The sequence below is a fragment of the Acipenser ruthenus genome, chromosome 20 (genome assembly GCF_902713425.1).
Source record: "Acipenser ruthenus chromosome 20, fAciRut3.2 maternal haplotype, whole genome shotgun sequence".
NCBI lineage: Eukaryota > Metazoa > Chordata > Actinopteri > Acipenseriformes > Acipenseridae > Acipenser > Acipenser ruthenus.
In genome coordinates this window covers 18,284,760-18,305,344 of record NC_081208.1, presented here as the reverse complement: position 1 = coordinate 18,305,344, position 20,585 = coordinate 18,284,760, and the positions used below count along the sequence as shown (strand labels likewise).

Here is a 20,585-nt window from a genome sequence, read left to right as displayed (position 1 = left end):
TTCACACAAAGACATGGAGTAGTTACATTTGTGAATTATGGTTTGTGATATCTTTCAGTTAAACATTTCAGTTCTAATGCATGTTTTCACTTTTAATAAGTCTCTGCAGGTATAAAATAGAGCAGCCCTGTTGATTCCCTATTAATAGGAGTCCAGAGTGCTTACAAATTAAAACTACCTTTAAAATGTACAAACTGCCCAGCACAGAAAGCATCTCTTTTCCTTTCATAGAGGACCTCTCTATAGAATGTCAAGAAACCGTTTTGGAAAGTACAGTTGGAGTAACTTAGCAGTAAAAAGGGTACTACATCTAATTAACTGTGGGGAATTCCCGTTCCCTCTGGAGCGATGATTTAATGTACCGCAGCTGTGCCCCCTTTCTAGATGGCCGACTTCCACCTAACCCTGGGAAAGAATGGTCAGGCCATCCAGTCCAGGGCACTCTGTTCCCTTTATACTGCAACCTCACAGGTCGGGAGGAAAATTTATCACCAAGAATCATTCTGTCTCTGTCACACATGGTTATCAGGATTAATGTGTGTGTGTGTGTGTGTGTGTGTGTGTTCCGGCAGCCAGGGTTGGCTTGGAGTCATATCTTTTTGTAACTTTCTCATTGTAACATAACAAATGCCAAAATGAAGAACTGCAACTGTCAGCAACCTACCACTCGACAAACAATAACATCAGTTCCATCTCAGTTATCTTTTGATGCCTGCAAAAATTGGAGACATCAAAAACTTTGTTTGGTTATATAAGACTGGTGCAGATGTGAGATTGAACCAGTTTAATTGTGAATAAATCTCAAGAAAAGCTGCACCAGGTAAAAAGTTCAGGAAACTTAAAAATGTAAACTGCTCTGGAAGGCCCATCTTCACTGACCTCCCAATGATTTCTTCTGCACAGAATTGTGCCACACATTACAGGGGTAATAAATCGTGATTTTGTTCATTACACTTGAAGGAGACTGATCAGCATTGGTTTTGCATGGCAAAGCTCAAATCTGCAATCCCAGTGAAATTAACTGTGCTATAACCCCCCCTTCCACACCCCTGAGGCCCTTCATATTGCAGTGGAAGACATGCGTGAAACATAAAACTGACAATCAAAACAGGGGAGGGTGGGGGGGGGGTACAATTCTAAAGCAACTTAAGCCTCTCAATAAAACATCTAAGGCCAGTCGCAGCGCAAACATACTGCAGTTTGCATTTTGGTTATGACAATTCACAAAGAGCACATTTTATCGTATGTACTAAGAAAAAATATGTTAATGAAGAGAGCCACAATATACTAATCTTAGCGAGATCTCTAGCGAGAGTTGTACGACATTTTTCAAATGAAATAGCGGCAGTTTAGTTGTGGTTTGCTGCAGCAGAGTGTCCGAAGGATAACGTCTATACATGCAAGGGTGTAAGAATAAAAATAACATTGTTTTTGTTAAATGTAAATGTCATCTGTACAATGCATTCTGTTCCGTCTTCATTTTGCCTATTTTAATACTGTTATATATATATATATATATATATATATATATATATATATATATATATATATATATATATATATATATATAAAATAAATAAATGAAAGGCAGTTTAATCTCATCAGATTCTATAGTAGGTCCCCAACCTTCACCCCCAAAAAGCTTTTCATAATCAAACAGTAGCACCTCGCTAAACTGGACATGTTTGTCCGATCTGACATAAGGAGGTCAGGTTTAAAAACAATACAATAAAATTTTATACACATACGTTTACATTTCTCAATGTATTTTAAATCAAAATCATTGCGCTGAAATAACACTAAAGTGTGTTGGGTACGCTACACATTACATTATCTAAAAATATACATCTGTACAGTAGGCCTATGCAGTATACAGTACAGTAGTAAAATCAAATGAATACCTAGCACACTTTATTTGTACTTTTGCCTACTGGTAACACAAAATAAATCATGCTGCTGCATTGTACACATTGGTGTACAATGTGAATAAAAGATTATTTTAAATTGAAACTAAATGATTGTAGGATTTTTTTATTTTTTATTTTAATTATTATTTTTTAACTTGGTCTACTAGCCTAGACAATTAACACACACTAGATCACAGTCCTATACAGATGCTCAAAATGAGCTGGAGGGGTTGGTGGCAGATGTGTGCAGTCTATTGCTCCCAACACGCTGGGGAAAACCAGAAATGTCATAGAAATTTGTTTCCAAGGCTTGTACGTACACCCTGACTAGTGAAAATTAGGTACTTGGGTGTTCGCCTCAAAAATACATTGAGTACAACTGGCAACACATGAGAAAAAGCAGGTTGGGAAATGCCAGCAACAATTGTGACTTTAAAACATGCTTTCAAAAGTTCTTAACAAATTGATGCAATTGTAAGTGTCGCAATTACTCGCAGTTTTAGTACATCTCATTACAATATTTTTGATCCCTCATTTGCACTCCACCCTGTTTTTGCAAATTTCTGCAGGAACTCCCAGAATTACATATTCATTTAAGGCTAAAGCGAAATAAGAACTGCGGCTGCAAAGCATTCGTTAAAATTAGTACATTTCACGCTACACTTCCGACTGGTTTGCAACGATTGCGACAGACACAACACTTTAGTACATCTATCCCTAAGTTGTTTATTTCTGGTTTGGTAGCTTTATTGGGTGCTCTGAAAAAAAAAATGCAAATGAACTTTGAGAATCTAGCCCTGTAAGTTTAAGTGATGATGGATGAACTGTAAAACTGGGTTGCTTTGAATATTTAAATGAGGACTTTTTGACTTGGTCTTCTTCTAATTAGATGGCAAAATGAATTAATGCATTTTGAAAAAGTTGTTTGTTTTCTGCTGTCTCTTCAGAGATGAGATTGAACAGGAGGAGAAGGCACGCTTTGGAGAGCTCTGCAGCGGAGAAAATGGCAAAGGCAGGGAGTGGTTCTCCAAATATGTCAGCGCCCAGGTAAAATAACTCAGCAGGTACATCAGGTACTCCATGTACAGGTAATAGAGAGGTGCGCTGAGGCAGGGCAGAGTCTTCATTTCCAGGAACCTGTATCTGCCTCCTTAGTAAGTAGGAGTATACTGTCTAGCAATATTTAATAAATGACAATAGAAATGTAGCAGTTAATTGAATACGGATTGCCATGGTATTTATTCAGCATGACTTAATTCAACCTCACATTTATATACTGTATTGTTACTGTACATTCATGTTTTCAGTTGTGTTTGAAGACTTTTGTGAAGTCATTTTTTTATTATTCTTGCTTTTTACTAATAAATGCATATAATATGCACATGCGTGTATCCAGTTGTATTTCATGGCTTTTGCGGAGTGCCTACTAATGTTTCTTCTTGCTTCTGAATAGTAAAGTGTTCTCAATGTATCGATGTGTTGTTTATGACTAGAGCCCCGTGAAATTATTTTTATTTTTTATAATTTTTAATTGTATTTTTCACATTGTTTCATTACAGATACACATTAATAAAACAACTCAAATAGATATCAATAATAGTATAGTATACATCTTTTAACTACATACATATTTTTTATTAAACATTATGACATTTTTGTTTTACATTTTGACATAAACAGACCTGGCACTGAAAAATAGTTTAGTTGCCATAATTTCTCATTAGCGGCAATAACAGTAACGTACAGTCTAGGGTTGGCAGTGCTCCAGGTCTGCTGGCTCCGACTCTGGAGTGGTTCCGTAGCTCAGCTCCAGTTCCAGGCTGGATCTAGAGCTGAAGGAGACCCCCTGCTCCAGCTCCTAGTTAGCTCCAGCAACCACTGCTCTGGAGTGGCTCCAGTGTAGCTCCGCACTGCTGCTTCAGCTCTGGCTCCAGAGCCACAAAAAATAGTGCAAACTAGGATCGGTATCATTATTTCTAAAGTTTTTCTTTTTTTTTTTTTTTAATAGCTGTGTTTTTGAGTAAAATAGATAAGAATATAGAAATCTGGTTTTAAAGCCTTATTTTCTTGTGCAACATTTTTAGGTCCCTGTTTACAAAATCAACATATTTACAACATAAAAACACCTGTTTAACCGTGCAAACGTAACAAGTGGTTGATTGCACCTCTGAAACGTGTGACTCATATTTGAGGAAGAGTTTTCATTGCTCTTCGTCTGCTCATCGTTTTAGTTGCACCGAATGTAGTTCTGGCTGTCGATGCGCTAGACTTTGCAAACCCTTAGCTGTAGTGATGCTCGCAATAACTGACCTTATCTTGATATTGTGGAAGCACACTTTAGTGAAGGTATTGGAGTCAGAACAATCAAACAAATTCTTGATATTTGTGTTTCAGCGCTGTAATTCCAAGTGTGTCTCCGAACAGACTTTCTACAGACTCGTCCAGTCGTTTGCTGTTGTCCTCTTTGAGTAAGTTTGAAAAGTCTTATTTTGGGATATCTGATAGTGACAGCTGTGAGCTTGTGGATTATGCTCTATGACAATGTCTCGGTGCTTGACTTGGTTATGACGGTGTGATAAGTGATTGTTACCTTGGTTGTTTATTATTGTCTTGTTAATCAAAGGGTGTGGTTGTGTTTGCTTACAGGTGCTACCAGATGGATGACTTTGGCCCTGCCAAAAATCTCATGACAATGTGTTTCACTTACTACTACATAGGTAAGACGCTTCATTAGGATTTCAGTGAGGAGGGGAAGCTGGTGCTTAAGATTATTGTTAAATTCTCAACAATGGTGCGTTTGAGGAAAGTTATGCTGTGCTGTCAAAGTTTCATGCCTTGGTTCTAGACAGATCAAATATAACATTAGTTTAAGAGTCATTTGTAACTAAATTGACTTTTGACTACAAAAATATAATAAGAAGGTTGGATGCTTTTGGAAAAAGCTCTAGTGACTTGTTTGAGATTCAAGCACATACCAAAGTCATTGTGTTATATTCTCTGCACATTCTGTCTCCTTGTAGGAAAAACACACTTGTCTCCTACTGACTTCATGGAGAAGCCGGCTGCAGGTATCGACTCTTACCTGAAAACTGCCAACAGCTGGCTGGCAGGCAAGAAGGACATCGCAGAGCGGCTACTGAAGAACACATCATCCAAGACAGAAAACGTCAAGGGCTTCTTTGGAGGCCTGGAGAGCAAGCTACGAGGACCAGTCGGCAAAAAAAATGAGTGAGTTGTTGTTAATAATAATAACACTATGTAACACAATTTTTGTTCTTGGGTAGTAAGTGTTATTTCCTAATTGCTTATGCCTCAAAAGTATAGAAAATGGCTATTATTCCCCACAAACTTTGCTTTTGTGACCAGGACAGTGATATTTTGAAATTTACCTATTTCCAATGAGAAAACGGGCCGAATTTGTGTCTTTTCGTTCACATAAAGTCAGAAAAAAACAACATGAGTCCCAATTAACATGTATTTATACTAAAGTAATACAAAAATGACTACAAAAGATTTAGAAGTGAGTACTTTTTCGAGATTTACGATTATACTGTAAATCACTTTCACGAATCAGCCCCCAAATGCAGTCTCCCATCATGTTCTCGTTATACTGTCCTTGGTAGCGGCGTTCAAAGTCCAGTATATCCTGGTGGATGCGCTCGCCTTTCTCCTCCGAGTACGCTCCCATGTTCTCCTTGAATTTATCAAGATGAGCATCAAGGATATGGACTTTGAGGGACATCCTACGGCCCATTGTGCCGTAGTTCTTCACCAGAGTCTCAGCCAGCTCCACATAGTTTTCGGCCTTGTGATTGCCCAGGAAGCCCAGAACCACTGCGACAAAGCTGTTCCAAGCCGCTTTCTCCTTACTAGTGAGCTTCTTGGGGAATTCATTGCACTCCAGGATCTTCTTTATCTGTGGTCCGACGAAGACACCGGCTTTGACCTTTGCCTCAGACAGCTTAGGGAAGAAGTCTTGAAGGTACTTGAAGGCTGCCGACTCCTTATCTAGAGCTCTGACAAATTGTTTCATAAGGCCCACTTTGATGTGCAGTGGTGGCATCAGCACCTTCCGGGGGTCCACCAGTGGCTTCCTCTTGACGTTGTTCCTCCCCACAGAGAACTCGGTCCGCTGTGGCCAGTCCCACCTGTGGTAGTGCGCCTTGGTGTCCCTGCTGTCCCAAAGGCAAAGATAGCAGGGAAACTTGGTAAAACCGCCTTGGAGACCCATCAGGAATGCCACCATTTTGAAGTCTCCTATGACCTTGATGCCATCTCAGAAAAATGCAGATATGTATCCACTTAGGCAGCTGTAACTAAACTGAACTGGTGGGCTTAAGGCCCCTGTATTTATACTACTATTTATATTACTGGAAAGTTCTAGAAGTTACTCCAAGTTTACTCAGCACTGAATCTATCTGGAATGTTCTGGAAAATAGGTAAATTTCAAAATATCACTGTCCTGGTCACAAAAGCAAAGTTTGTGGGGAATAATAGGCATTTTCTATACTTTTGAGGCATAAGCAATTAGGAAATAACACTTACTACCCAGGAACAAAAAAATAAATAAAAAATTGTTTCACAGTGTAATAATAATAATAATAATAATAATAATAATAATAATAATGGTGCATTTTAAAATATGACAGTGTTAATAAGTTCAAGTTTAAACATTCGATAATTGTTAAACATTTAAAATGACGTCTAAATGTTTAACCGTTATAAAACATATGCAGACTAAATAGAGGTGTTAGCCTTTACAGTGTAAGCCAATTTATTTCATATTTAATATTTCTTCACGCTCTTCCATAGAGAGTAAAATCCTGCACACATCCAATCTCCAATAACATTAGCAAGATGTTAAACTCCAAACGTTTAAGTGGGTTTAATACTAAAATGTTGATGTTTAGTAAATTAAACTTAGCGAACAACCCTACAAAACATGGTCTCATGCTTATACTATGCATTTTCTGGGTTTTGCCATGTTTGCTGTTTGTTTGTGATTTCGCTGTGTGTCTGTTTCACCTTGGCTTGCTTACAACAACTTTTGTATAAAAACATACTGTATGTATATTTTTAAACAGTCAACAAAAACATTCCCCAGGCATCGCTGGCTAAAATCATATGGAAATATCAAACATGTTCTAAAACAGAAGTATAAAAACCTGCACATCCAGCTGGTCACAAGCTGTTCTGTGTCTAATTGCTGCAGTTCCAGGAACCATTACTTTGTAGATGTAATCTCAAATCCTTTGTGAAAACAGAGGGCTAATTCTTTACTTGCATGTTGCTGTGTGAATGTCAAGGGTGTGATGCAAACTGTAATTAGATAGGAGAGATGTGACTGTACCAACGGGTGGCGCTGTTGTGTAAAAAAATAAAGTTATTAGAGGAATAGGTATCTGAATCGACATGAAAGAATATAGTAGTGAGACTGGGTTATATAGGCATGTGTTTGTGCATTGATTTTTTCTTTTTAATTAGGAAATCATTAAAACTGCTTATCTATGTAGTTTCTATAGGTGCATATTTGCATATGTAGCTGTACAGCTATAACCAAAAGTTTTGCATCAACTACAATTTTAGGATTGATATATATATAAACATAATTTTGATATTTTATTTAACATGATGTAATCAAAGAAACTACAAAATGATATCAGAAGCCATAATGGTAGTACAGTATTTCATGTTAGATTTTGAAATGTCACATTTTTCATTTTTTGTCAGTTTTTCATTTAGTATACAGAATACTAAAAAACATTATGTAATTCAGTATGTTAACAGAACATTATTCAGCAGGTTTCATTCGACTTTATGAAGCAAAATTTGTTAATTCTATAGGCTGATGGAGAATATTTGGCCATAGTTGTAGATCATTTAGGTGGGTTTTTGATGTTTTTTTTTTTTTTTTTCTTTAACAGAGATGGTGAGAATCAGCCAGAGAAGAAACCAAAAAAGGCTGGTATGTCCATCTTTTTAACTCATAGTCCTGTGGCTGCTTCTCTCCCCTCACTCTGTGTGTGTGTGTGTGTGTGTGCAGGGAAGCTACCTTGGGGTGTAGCTGTGCATGGGAGTGAAGCAGCTGTTCTCTCTATACATGCTTAAACCCTCCACCTTGTTTTTCCAGTGGTGCTGGATTGCCCTGATGAAAAGAAAGGAGAGAAGATCTATCTGTACACACATTTAAGACAGCAGCCGATCTGGTGAGTATTACTGGGTTACCTTCCATTAACTGGTGTCATCCAGTCTCTTAAAAGAATATACAAAACTAGCAACTAGAAACATTGTGCAGATATGATATGCTTATCGTTTTGTGAAAAAGGTACATCCATTAAATCAAATAGGTATATATATATATATATATATATATATATATAATATATATATATATAAATATATAATATATAATAATTTACATTATTGTTATTAACCCTTTGCGGTCCATTTATTAATCGCGTGTCAGGCACGCCAGGTCTAATTAATTTTCACACGTGCAGTTAATTTTATACGCGCTGTTTAAAAGTATTTTTTTTCACAGTCAAACGGGTTTAAATGGCCCTGCATATCAACAAAGCACACACTAGGCATCTCCAGCCCCTCCCCAGCCTTTTGTTTGCTATAGCGTTCAGCTGTGTAAGAAATAAATAATAATAATAATAATAGTCGTACATACCGATCGATCATCTCCAGATCACTCGTTTTATCACCAAACTCCTCAATAATGCGATCCAAGTCATTATTTTATTACTATAACATCTGAAAAAAGCTCTGCAAATGTCCATGATAGTCTCAGTGCGCTGACGCACTTAGCCAGCTTGTTTATTATGGACGCCCATTATCTGATACCTGATACCATGTATGACTATTCATGAAATACGCCTTTTTTTTTTTTTTTTTTTTTTTCCGACTTGTCTCGGCTCCTGTCGCTACCACTCGGCAATTGAATGGTTTTCTCGGCTTTTTCCGGAGAAAAAACGACTAAACACCCGTTTATTGCGTTGCTATAATGATGTCGGACCCAGTCCGACAAAGGACCTGTGAGGAATAATTGCAATGTCGGACCCAGTCCGACAATGGACCGCAAAGGGTTAATTTCTCAAGATATGCTAAATTACTAATTGTTTATATATTTATTATTATTATTTAGTCATTTAGCAGATGCTTTTATCCAAAGCAACTACAGGGACTAGGGTGTGAACTATGCATCACAACTGCTGCAGAGTCACTTACAATAGGACTTGGGTTTTACATCTCATCTGAAGGATGGAGCACAAGGAGGTTAAGTGACTTGCTCAGGGTCACACACAGTGAGTCAGTGGCTGAGCTGGGATTGAAACAGGAACCTCCTGGTAACAAGCCCCTTTCTTTAACCACCAAGCCCAATATATATTGTGTTAAAGTACAACATAATTCCAGTAAATCTTGCCTAGTATTAATCATTTCATACAATACATTGTCATATATAAAAGATGCATGGATTGTGGTAATGATAGGTAATACTTAAGCAGTAGTGTCCAAAGCATATTCCTGATGTTTTATGGACCAAAAAAGCTTGGACTGCTTGAAATGTATGTCATGGTTTAAAGGAAGCCCCATTAACTTTAGAGGCATCTACACAGGGATAATGATCTCTCTACATAAAAGCTGATTGAATGTGTGACATTTCTACTTCGAGAGGTTACATTAAGGAATGTGGAGACATTGACAACATCTTGGAAAGCAGTGCTTGTTACTGAGGCGTTGCTATTGGGAGTTTTGCAAGAACCCTCGCAAGCCTCACTCTATGGCTCTGCTTTTACAATTACACTTATTTTCAGGGGCTTATACAGTAAATAGAAAAATACCATTGAAAACCATCACACACACGTATCATAATGCAGGACTGGAAATAAGACTGCCATTGCATAGTGGTTTGATCTATTCCTGGTTTCACTATGAGTTTAACCAGACACACCTGAGCTTGTTGCCTGTACACTGAGGCTAAAGCTTGTAGTAAAACCTGGAATGGGTGAAACTGCTATGCAATAAGTCTTATTTCCACCCCTGTAGTGAGTTACAATTTTATATAGGACAATATGAGACCTGTATAATGATGGTAATAAATAAATGGCCACGCCTGTGATTGCTGGCAGGGACAGATTTAACCCCATCTCTGACAACCTTACATTCCCACACACACACTGTTTACAGCAGCAGGATTTCTGCCCTGCCATAGTGTTACTTTAAGTTTATTATATGACGAGGACACTGTGCAGTGGATGTACAGTTGGTGAGATTCAGAACAGCCTTGCTCTAAAACTTTAATTAGTTACTTGTGTAAAAGCAGGATGCTGTGTTTTAAAGCCATGGTTATAAAAACGCATTCATATGTATGAATTGGTGCAATTCAATTGGTTTTCAACCCGGTCCTCGGCTCATAAAAAGTTGCAGATTTCAAGTTATAAATAACATTTTATAGTTAAGTTGAAATCTCTAACTGTTTTAAGAGCTGAAAGCAATTAAAAAGGCCCAATTAAGCTAATTATTAGTTCAGTTAAGGGTTTAGCTGAGTAATTGAGAGCTCAGTTGGAATGAAAAGCAGCAGACACGGGTGACCGAGGTTGAAAAGCACTGAAACTTGTTTCCCACTGCTCTGCTCTGGTCGATACAGGCACACACTGCGGTTCTGGAACGCGGCCTTTTTCGATGCAGTCCACTGCGAGAGAAGGAAGAGATCTCCCACTACAAGGTAGACAGGCTGCCATAATGAAGCTGGGGGTGGAACACAGCTTTCAACCTCCGTTCATTACAGCCTTTACATTTAGACTTTGCATTGAAATGTGTTGTTTTAAACGCTGATGAGCTGCAGGAAACCACGTAGGTACCACCTTTGACTTTAAAATGTATATATATTATTATATAGTCAGTCATATTTTTCCCCCCCCTAAATCCCATGTGTTAGATCTTAATTGAGATAAACAAACAAAAAAAAAAGGTGGCACATAATTACATGGAAAGCTAATGTAAGTTATAAGGTGACAATTAATTTATGCTGCCGTATACAGTATAATTACATATATTTTACTTAATTTTTCATTATGGTATGCATAACTGAACCACACCAACATCTCTTCTCTAATGCCGATAACAACGCTGCATCCAGAGTTTCACAGCACCTACACTGTCACATTAGAAAACTGCAATCAAATTGCATCACTGTTTCCCTTTCTAAAAATGAATAAACACAGCACACTGCCATCGAGACATAAAAGCAACTACACTGACAGCCAAATAGACCACAACAACAATAAAAGCTACAAGTTAACCTTGAAATACAGACTTAAACTACAAGAAAAACAAATCTGTTATGCTGGTTCCATTTCTAATCATTACTCTCACAATCACTACAACTAATCATTACTCATCCCCTAAGCAGGGCGTATAAACATACACTTTCTTATGTTACATGTGACAAAACAGGCAGTTAAAAAAATAAAAATAATAATAATAATAAGATAAGGAATAAACTCTGGTGGCAAGATAAATGACGAGACAGAAGGTGGAGGATCCATGTCACCAGAAGCCCGAAATACAATGACAGGCTTTTTATTGCACACTTTGGTGTGCTTTATTTGTTATAATTAGTTGTAGCTGTTTACAATAGCTTGGAAAAGTAGCACATATGACAATTTCCCTTCCCTTGTTTTATTTAATGCTTTTATTTTGCCACTAGACTTTCTTTTGTTTTTGTGAAGTCTGTTTGGTTAGCGTAGTAAATTGAACTTTCATATTTGTGTCGCGTTAAATACCTCTTTGATTCCCAGTATACCGTAATGTTGTCGAGTTACTATACTGGTAGTTGGTGAATTTTCCTGTTTTCTCCATTTTCTTCCAGTTATGTTTTTGGTACATTTATATTACTCAACATCTTTTCTTGTGGCAGCATTTTCCTGATTTTCATCTAATTCGTCTCTGTTTTCATCAGTAACATTTTGAAATCTGGTCGTCATTTTCATTAAACTGCCAGTTTGTATGCTGTGGTGAAGTCAGTTAAGATGCCCACACGACCTGTACATAACAAACCTTATAATCTTACAACTGTACATAAGAAGACTGTAAACTCCGGAAGTTCTAATATAATCTATAGGGCTGTAAACAGGTAATAACGCAACTTGGCACATGTGTTAATGATTAGGAAAATTTATTATTAATTTAAATATAAGACATTGATAAAATTAGAATACAAATGAATCTGTAAATGTGCACTTACCTACTCAATCCTGGAAGAGTATTTGCTAGAAACAGATGGTTCGGTGCTTTTACTGGTTTTTTTTTTTCTTTCTTTTCCTCTGTCATTCTGGATCATCAGAAGAGAGATTTTTGTTCTTTTTGAAGCTTCAACCAAATGTATCTGCTTCCATTTGCTCATTACTACCACTAAATAAACAGCACGATTTCTATAAGCTTGAAGTGTCTGTTTCGCCCAAGATACATGCAAGTCCACACTTATGAAGATGACATTTTGCAAACCAAAGGTACGCCCACTGCGTAACGTGCATACGGCTGTGTGCGCCAATGGTGCTTGGAGTCGCATTAATTTAATCTATTGGAATATATTCTCTGGGGTATTAACATGCTTTAAATGTTCAGTGTTTTGTGCTGTATAATTCTAATCATGTAGCACAAACATGTCTTAGTGTAACCTGGCTCTTTTTTTTTTCACTATCTTTCCCATTTTTTGTCAGCTTTTCAGTTAAATCAGACTACTTTTTTTTTTCGACAGTAATATACGTATAACATATATCTTTTTGTATGGCTCTTTACAGCTACCTGGTCCTCGGTAGGGCTCTGCATTCCAGAGACCTGGTCTAGCTTTTCCCTGGGTTTATTCCACCATCTGGTTTTCACTTTATTAAGTCCTTTTCTTGTGAGATTCCCCTGAGAGCTATTGCTAGGCTGCCTGGGGAGTTAGAAGTTACACATCTGTGCTTTCCCAGAAGTAAGTCAGTGTATACAGTGTATAAATTAAATTAAATTGCATTGCAGTACTTACTGTAGCATTGCACTGCATTGGAAATCAGGCTGTGGAATATAAACCAGTTGGGCTCCAGATGTAGGTTGCTATGGAAAAGATGTCCTTGTAAAGTGATCGCACATAGGAAATGCCTTGCTTTCTTTTTGCATGCACTGTTTATCTTGTGTTTGTCATCAGCTTCTTTTCTCCTTCTCCCTTCTCTACTTCTTTTCTTTCATTTCTTGCATGCATCTTTTAACCCTTTGTTTCCCTGTGCCCTGCTGCCTCTCCAGGAGGGATGCTGGGGAGGAAAAGGAAAAGAGGTCTGTCATTCAACCAATTCTCTTTCTCTTTCTCTCACTTTCTTTCTACCCTTATAAAAGGCCCTATTTGATACCAGAGGGGTATTTTGTGGTCACTAGACTAAGCAAATGTAGCCCTACCAAAATAATAAAAAACATAATAAAATAATAAATTATAAAGCGTTTGTAAATGTTATTTATTACAGTTCATCACATCTCATAATGCATTTTGCACACCACTTATAAAGCGTGGGTGACCATGGAGTTGTTGTTTGTAACACAATATGTCTAAAAACACCACTGGTTGGTACTGCTAATTTTAATACTGCTGCACTGAAACCATGACTTCTAGATTTCATAGCTCTGAGTATACCAAGTGGCATTTGACATTTAACCGTTGTAGTAAACCTACCGGGATTACATTTTAATTATGATGGCACCATAAAACCATGATCAAAGTATATGTGTTACATCTTAAGGATACTGGGGTCTTGATTGAAATGTATTAGCATCAGCAGTAGTACATTTATTTGCAGTAGTTAAGTAGTGCAATGCTATATAGTGTGTTCCAAAATACCTGGTGCCTTGTGGTGTGTACTATAAATCTCTACATTTTAGATTCTCGCCTGCAACAGGAAACAAAATCGTTGTAGGCCTTTATTTTGTTGCAAAAAAGGTTTATGTGTGGCTGTAGTACAAACATAATAACTAGCCAGTGTTAATATATCTCACTTTCACTCCACAATCTTCAAAACCTACCCTAAGATCCCAAAGTAATAATAAAAGGATATCATTAAACATGACTGATCTAGTGTATCATGGTTGGCTTTAGTTGAAGGTGCAATGAAAAGCATCTAATTAATATGAAATTAATTTGAATTCAAAACGAATGAACTTGTATATCCTAGCAGCTGCAGGCTTTGGAACAGACTGTTTTCTTTGGCAAAATGAATGGTTTTAGATGATTATCTGGAAATATAAGCTCTGATTGAAAACTGCCCAGCACATCTTTGCTTAATTTTAAACCACTTTTCTTTTTTTTTTTTTTTTTTTTTTTTTAAACTACCTCAAAACATCTGACAGCCACACTCCCATTGAATAAAACTTCCAGACTGTCATTCAGAGGATTTTTGTAACTTGCTTTTTGTAACTTGCCTTTATTTCCCACATTTACTGTGACATACAACCCTTGAGTTTGAATTCGCTCTAAGGCATCTAAAATAAATACTTTCATACAGTACCTGTTAAAGCAGTTTGTCTGGGTTATTTAATTTAGCTGTTTGTGTGGAACCTCGCCTCTATTGTCAATTACTGTGGTTTTTTGCTCTGTCTATCATTCTTTCTTTTTCTTTGTCATTCTCTTTCTCTGTCTCCCTCTTTTTCTCTCGGCTCTGAGACTAACCTATTAGGACAGTGTTTTGTTTGCTGTAAAGTAATCTTATTTAATCTTAATAGTGTAAGATTACTATTATTAGTCACTGCTAACTTAGATGAAAGATTGCATTCGCTGCTGCTGCTACTTACTGTACTAGCAGTTTACTGTACCACACCACTCCCCGAGTAAAAGTAGTCATGTAGATGACCCAGCTAAGCTCTAAGCTGTGGATTTTTCCTTTGCCAGGGAGAAGTGGTGTCACATGAGCCAGGAAGAAAAGGATGACAGCCTGCGGTTCAATGAAAATATTGCATTCGGTCAGCTGGGGTGAGTCAAGTCATTTCAAATGTTTTCCGAGATAGTGCCTTGTCACATTGATCTTGGAAAGGGGGGGAACTATACATTTGACATTAGGTCTTGTATCATTGTTTAGGAAGCGTTGTCTCTTAAATATCTGCATATCCAAAGCATAAAGTGCAAGTAACATGCATGCATTGTTTTCGTCTGCAGAACCTTCACACACAACATGCTGGCCTTCGGACTGAGCCGGAAGCTCTGCAACGATTTTTTGAAGAAGCAAGCGATCATTGGCAATCTGAATGAAGGTTGAATCCAATTTAAATGCAACGTTAATTGCTTGGTTCTATCTGATCTGTAGACAATAAGAAAGAAAAAGTGTGGATTTGCAGTCCTTTGACTTAGACTGTACATTCACAGCAGACCAATTAAACTTTGGAAATGGAGGGGTAGATGTGCTTATATTATGGCAATTTTAGAAAGAGAATGCATTTTATTTTTCATTTTACAATCATGCTTTATTGTAATGGCAATTTTTAAACATCTCCTCCACGGCTTGCGTACACTACACACTTTTTTCAGTCATGGGTAGGCTTTTTTCAAATTGCGTCGGCATTTTCACAGCAATCCGCCTTTACCCAAGTATGTGCCAATTTGCACAATTACATGCATGCTAATTCTTTAACTGCCTAATGTGGTTCCTATTTGTAAGACTGGTTTGATCAAACATTAAATGCAAAATATACAGTACCGGCACAAACTGTGCATTTGTACTTCGACTCCTGATAATACAAATTACTGTAGATGCAACTTATTAACAACCTCTCGGTTCCCAGCAAAAAGTTGTTATTAACCGAAAGTTGCCAATAAGCGAAAGGCCCCCGTTTTCAAGTGTATTTATATGGAACGATATATACTGTATTTGTACAAATGTGGCACTGAAATACATGTGTTTTTAATGCTAGTGTTAAAAAATGAAAAACACGAAATACTCAAAAATGTACTTGCAATCAATTCTAAAGAACACACTTATAAAATAAGTCCAACTGTCTGCTTTTTACAATGTACCACCTCCCGCTGTAAATCCATCTCAATTTTGTGTGCAGCTTCGTAGCCAGTTTTAAAGCCACGATTATGCCTCCGTCCGCCAGTAATACGCAGTTGTGAAGTCAGTGTGTTATAAAAGCTACATGAAGTATGCACATAAATCATGCAAGTGCACTCTGTAGCACTGGCAACTAGTAATAGTGTCAATAAGAGGCATGCAGCTGCTAATATCAGAATTCCATTAACATTAAAGTCTATGGGACGGGATTGGTTCCTGGGAAAATGTTGTTAATAACCGAAAGTTATCTTTATCAGGGTTGCTAATAACCGGCATCTACTCATATATATATATATATATATATATATATATATATATATATATATATATATATATATATATATATAATATAGTGTATTTATTTTTTGTAATTTATGGTTTCTGTAATACAGGTAGCATTACAGGTAGTGTCCAACTGTTTATTGTAAAAAAAGACGATGTCTCTATAAATATTTATTTATTTATTTTTTAGATGTCTTTTTCATGATCTTTTTTATTATCCCTAGAGCAAAACAAGCTGCTGAGCGATCATATTGAAGAGATGGCTGTGGAATAGGAGTCTGAAGAAGTGAACTCAACGTTGTGGCTAGAGATATATTTCCTGCATGACTTCGATCTACAGATAAATATTACAAAGTGTATATTTTGGAAAACAGATGCTGATAATTATTTATATTTATATTTCCTGCTAGTCCCAAATTGCTTGTGTTGTATGTGTGGTACACCTTACTGATATTCATATATACATACAGCTATGTCCAAAAGTTTTGCATCACTTAGAATTTTAGGATTGAGACATAATTTAAAAGAAAAACTATATGAACACAATTTATATCTTATGTAACATCATGATATCGGAAAAGTCTACCAGAAGCCATAATAGTAGTACAATATTTCATGTTAGGTTTCGAAATGTCACATTTTTCAATGTGTCAGTTTTTTGTTTTATATATGGAAAACTACAAAGCGGTATGTAATTCAGTATGTTAACGTAACATTATTCAGTAGTTTTCATTCGACTTATTGAAGTAAAATTTGTTTATTCTATAGGGTGATGCCAAATTTTTGCTCATACATGCATACATGCATACATTATGCATGTAGTTATGTGAGGAGTTGCACTGAAACAATGTGCCAAAATGGGCTGCATGAAAACATTCACACAATGTGGTATTAAAACAGTATTGCTTGCTGCATTCCATAGTTAGTCGTTTGTTCTTGTGGTTGTTTTTTTTGCTTAGTTATTATACTAGAATGAATGGGTCTGCAGTATTAAATCATGCATTGATAATTTCCTTATTTATAAAGGAGAAAGGGTTTATGCAAGACAAATAGTCTGTATTTAATATGGTGTGCAGTGGTTTCTAATTCAAGACTTGTTAAGCCATAGCCTACAAAATCACACATCTTTACAAAATCTGAACCAGTCATTATTTAAACAAAATATAAATCAAAGCGCAGAGGTGAACCTAGTCTTTTTCTAAATGCAAAAATCATTTCAGATAGTAAAAAGTAGCAACTGTTTAACTGTTTTAATATCAGACCAAGTCCAGTCTGTGAAAAATGCCATTAATCTACCAGGAGGTACTTCCAATAGACAAACAAATATGATTAGTGATCCATTGTAGATGCATATTTCTTAATTGGGGTACTGTTGGGAATGGGGTGTTTAATGAAAATACTATCCTCCACACTTTTTTAAAAGAAGGTAAGAAGCAAAGCAACACTTTTAGCTTATTTTTGTATTTAATCTTCTTTTTTTTTTTTTTAACAAGGCAGCAATTTCAAAACTTTCTGCACACTGGAGTAGAAAAGTGAAATAGTCGAGGCTACTGTGTAGCACCAACTTTAGATAAAAACTCAATTCATAATAAAATCAAGTACGATCATCCCAAGCAGCTAAGCTGCACTAATAATGGATTTTTATAATGTGCTGTAGATGTCGCAATAGTGAGTCAGCGTACTGTCCTTTGCTTTATTTAACTTTTAGGATCTTATTCTGGACTCCATCGCATCAAATTCTTTTTGGATTCATTTCCATTCAAGACTGCCCAGACACCTCAGCATGTCGGTTTTGATACAGTACTTCACGGGTCCTGACAGAATACCTCTGAGAGCTCAATGCTGATGTCTTATCTGTCATGTTCTCTAACTAAATTAGTCAAAAGTGGAGATTCAGGGAGAGTGTGTGAGCCCAATCTCTTAAAACACACACATAAATCTGTCAGGGAATGCAAACAACCCAGTCTGATGTTGATTGTGCTGGCTTGGCAATTAGTCTTCAGTGACAAACCTTCAGGGAGGTTTGCTAACCCCTTGTGGTTTATTATTTAGAGAATATTGAATCCAAACTGCAAAAGTTTCAGCAGGCTTTGAAAAATGACATTTGCCTTCAGTATGTTAGACATCGTAGACTATGTTATATAGGAATTGCCTGAAGAAAAGTCTAGTATTACATGTGGAGATGCAAAATAATCAAGAAAACCCAGGCAATATTCTAAAGAGCACTTCTAATAATGACAGGAATTTATCTTTTTCTGGGTAGCAATAGGTGAGGGCAATTCCTTTAATTGATGGTGTAACATACGGTGTGACCAGTAGGTGGCAGTGATGCATCATCTTGTGGAGTACTCTATGTATAACTGCTGATAGCTTTGGTCTTTGAAATTGGCTTATTTAAAGAGGAAATGTATGTATTTATTGGTCATCTGTAGTGTTTTTGAGCCTGATAATGCCTTGCTGACTCAGAGGATGGGATATTGGGAACTGATCAGTTATTTATGTCTTATGTGTTGGATTATGTTTGAATAATTGTTAGATTACTGTACTCGGGGGGTTTAAATGTCTTACACTGTTGAGTAACAACACTTGTATTGTCATGTGAAATTAGCAGAGAGGGTGAAGTTGGATTTGTCACCTGCATGGTGTTGTGTGCAACACCAGTGGTTTTGGTTCCATATATAGACTGCAACATCATTAAACTTATTACTGTTTGTTCAAAAACACCTCTCAGTTTTTGTGCAATTATGAATATTAGTAGCCTATGGTTTCATTTTGAATTGTTTAGAGGAATAGTATGGTATGTTTCAATCTGCCACTGGGATTGTTGTGAAAGTGATTTGAAATCAGACTTGTTAATTTCCATCAGCAGCAGATCTAGATCAAATTGACTTCAATTGGGACTCTCGTCAGCCCCATTTAGGATTGCCGGCTGGCAGATTTTGATCTCTCCAATTTGCAATCATGGTCAAAGTTACTTGCTGTATTATACTCTAATGTTAGGGAAACATTAGAGGTTGGTTAATTAATTTATGCCTAGCAATTATACAACAACCGTGATGCATAAGTGTGTAATGTCCAGTTGCCGATCGGATTGTTGATTTGTAGACTGCAGATGGAACCAGCCAATATTGGAACGAGATAAGATTGATTTTTACAGAGTAATGGTGTAGGTGGAACTAAGGTCTGGTGCCATTTTTTATTATACAAATGGCAAAACTAAACTAAAAAAAATTCATTTTATTTAAAAAGCAGCTCAAAGAAGGGATCTCTACCAACCCTGAAAGGGCATTTTGTAGATTGAAATACTTTCCTTGTGAAATACTTTGTGCACTTTAGTTTGTGAATACAACCTTTAGATTGTATCAATGGGTCCAGTTTTGTATATGTTACTGCATCATATTGGCGTATTTGATTGGTTAGTTTCTTTGTATCATTAACAACCTGGTAAACCCCTAATGTGGGTCTGCTGTTTTGTGCTTCGATTGGGCAACCAGTCCATGATGCTTTGTGAATCAAACAGTTAGTATATTTTTTCTGTTTGTGTTTTAAACTATTAGGCAGACATCCCTAACTGTGTTATTTACAACCTCATGTGATTTGTGGTAGAGCCTCCTAGAGAGAAGTAGCGGTATGCAAAACAACAATGTCTTCAAATGTTCTTAGAAATGGGCAATAAATAACCTTGGAATGTCTTTGCTATGTCTTTGGAATGTATCATTGCTATTAAACATTTCATAGTAGTTGTATTAAGTATGATGCATGGTAGAGTCAAAATGTTAAGTTGTTAGAGGAGAAAGACAATGTATTTGTGTGTGTGTGTAAACTGTCCAACTAGCTTGTGAAAAGCCCATTAAATAAATAAAAGATATTTTGTAAAATTTACTCAATAATTATTATTTATTTCTTAGCAGACGCACTTATCCAGGGCGACTTACAATTGTTACAAGATATCACATTATACACAATTTTTTTACATACAATTACCCATTTTTACAGTTGGGTTTTTACTGGAGCAATCTAGGTAAAGTACCTTGCTCAAGGGTACAGCAGCAGTGTCCCCCACCTGGGATTGAACCCACGACCCTCCGGTCAAGAGTCCAAAGCCCTAACCACTACTCCACACTGCTGCCCTGGATTGTGTAAATGGTTAAAGACCCGGAACACAAACTGCTTATACGCAGAGCATGTGAGCAGAGTGGAGCGTTCATAAACGTCGCTCCTCGCTCTCTTCCTCTTTGAAACCGCTTGCTCCAGGGCTTTTATTTCCCCAGTCCTCCAATTCTGAAGCCAGCTCCGCTCCACTGCTAGTGTAAATTGCTTC

The 20,585-nt window shown here is 36.8% G+C and overlaps 1 protein-coding gene across 2 annotated transcripts in view; it reads left to right on the top strand.

Annotated features, from left to right (window-relative positions):
• The window catches only part of LOC117425764 (uncharacterized protein KIAA0513), a 41,308-nt gene extending 21,162 nt beyond the window's left edge, over window positions 1-20,146 (top strand). The window contains exons 3-13 of one of the 2 annotated variants that reach the window (XM_034043011.3): window positions 2,855-2,954; window positions 4,302-4,375; window positions 4,554-4,624; window positions 4,928-5,135; window positions 7,832-7,872; window positions 8,038-8,113; window positions 10,561-10,638; window positions 13,197-13,226; window positions 14,827-14,907; window positions 15,091-15,185; window positions 16,489-20,146. In XM_034043011.3, coding sequence (XP_033898902.3) covers window positions 2,855-2,954; window positions 4,302-4,375; window positions 4,554-4,624; window positions 4,928-5,135; window positions 7,832-7,872; window positions 8,038-8,113; window positions 10,561-10,638; window positions 13,197-13,226; window positions 14,827-14,907; window positions 15,091-15,185; window positions 16,489-16,538 — 904 coding nt within the window. In that variant the 3' untranslated portion in view covers window positions 16,539-20,146. The remainder of the gene's footprint in view (window positions 1-2,854; window positions 2,955-4,301; window positions 4,376-4,553; window positions 4,625-4,927; window positions 5,136-7,831; window positions 7,873-8,037; window positions 8,114-10,560; window positions 10,639-13,196; window positions 13,227-14,826; window positions 14,908-15,090; window positions 15,186-16,488) is intronic. The other variant, XM_034043012.3, reaches the window with a different exon arrangement.
• The last annotated feature ends 439 nt before the right edge of the window (window positions 20,147-20,585 follow it).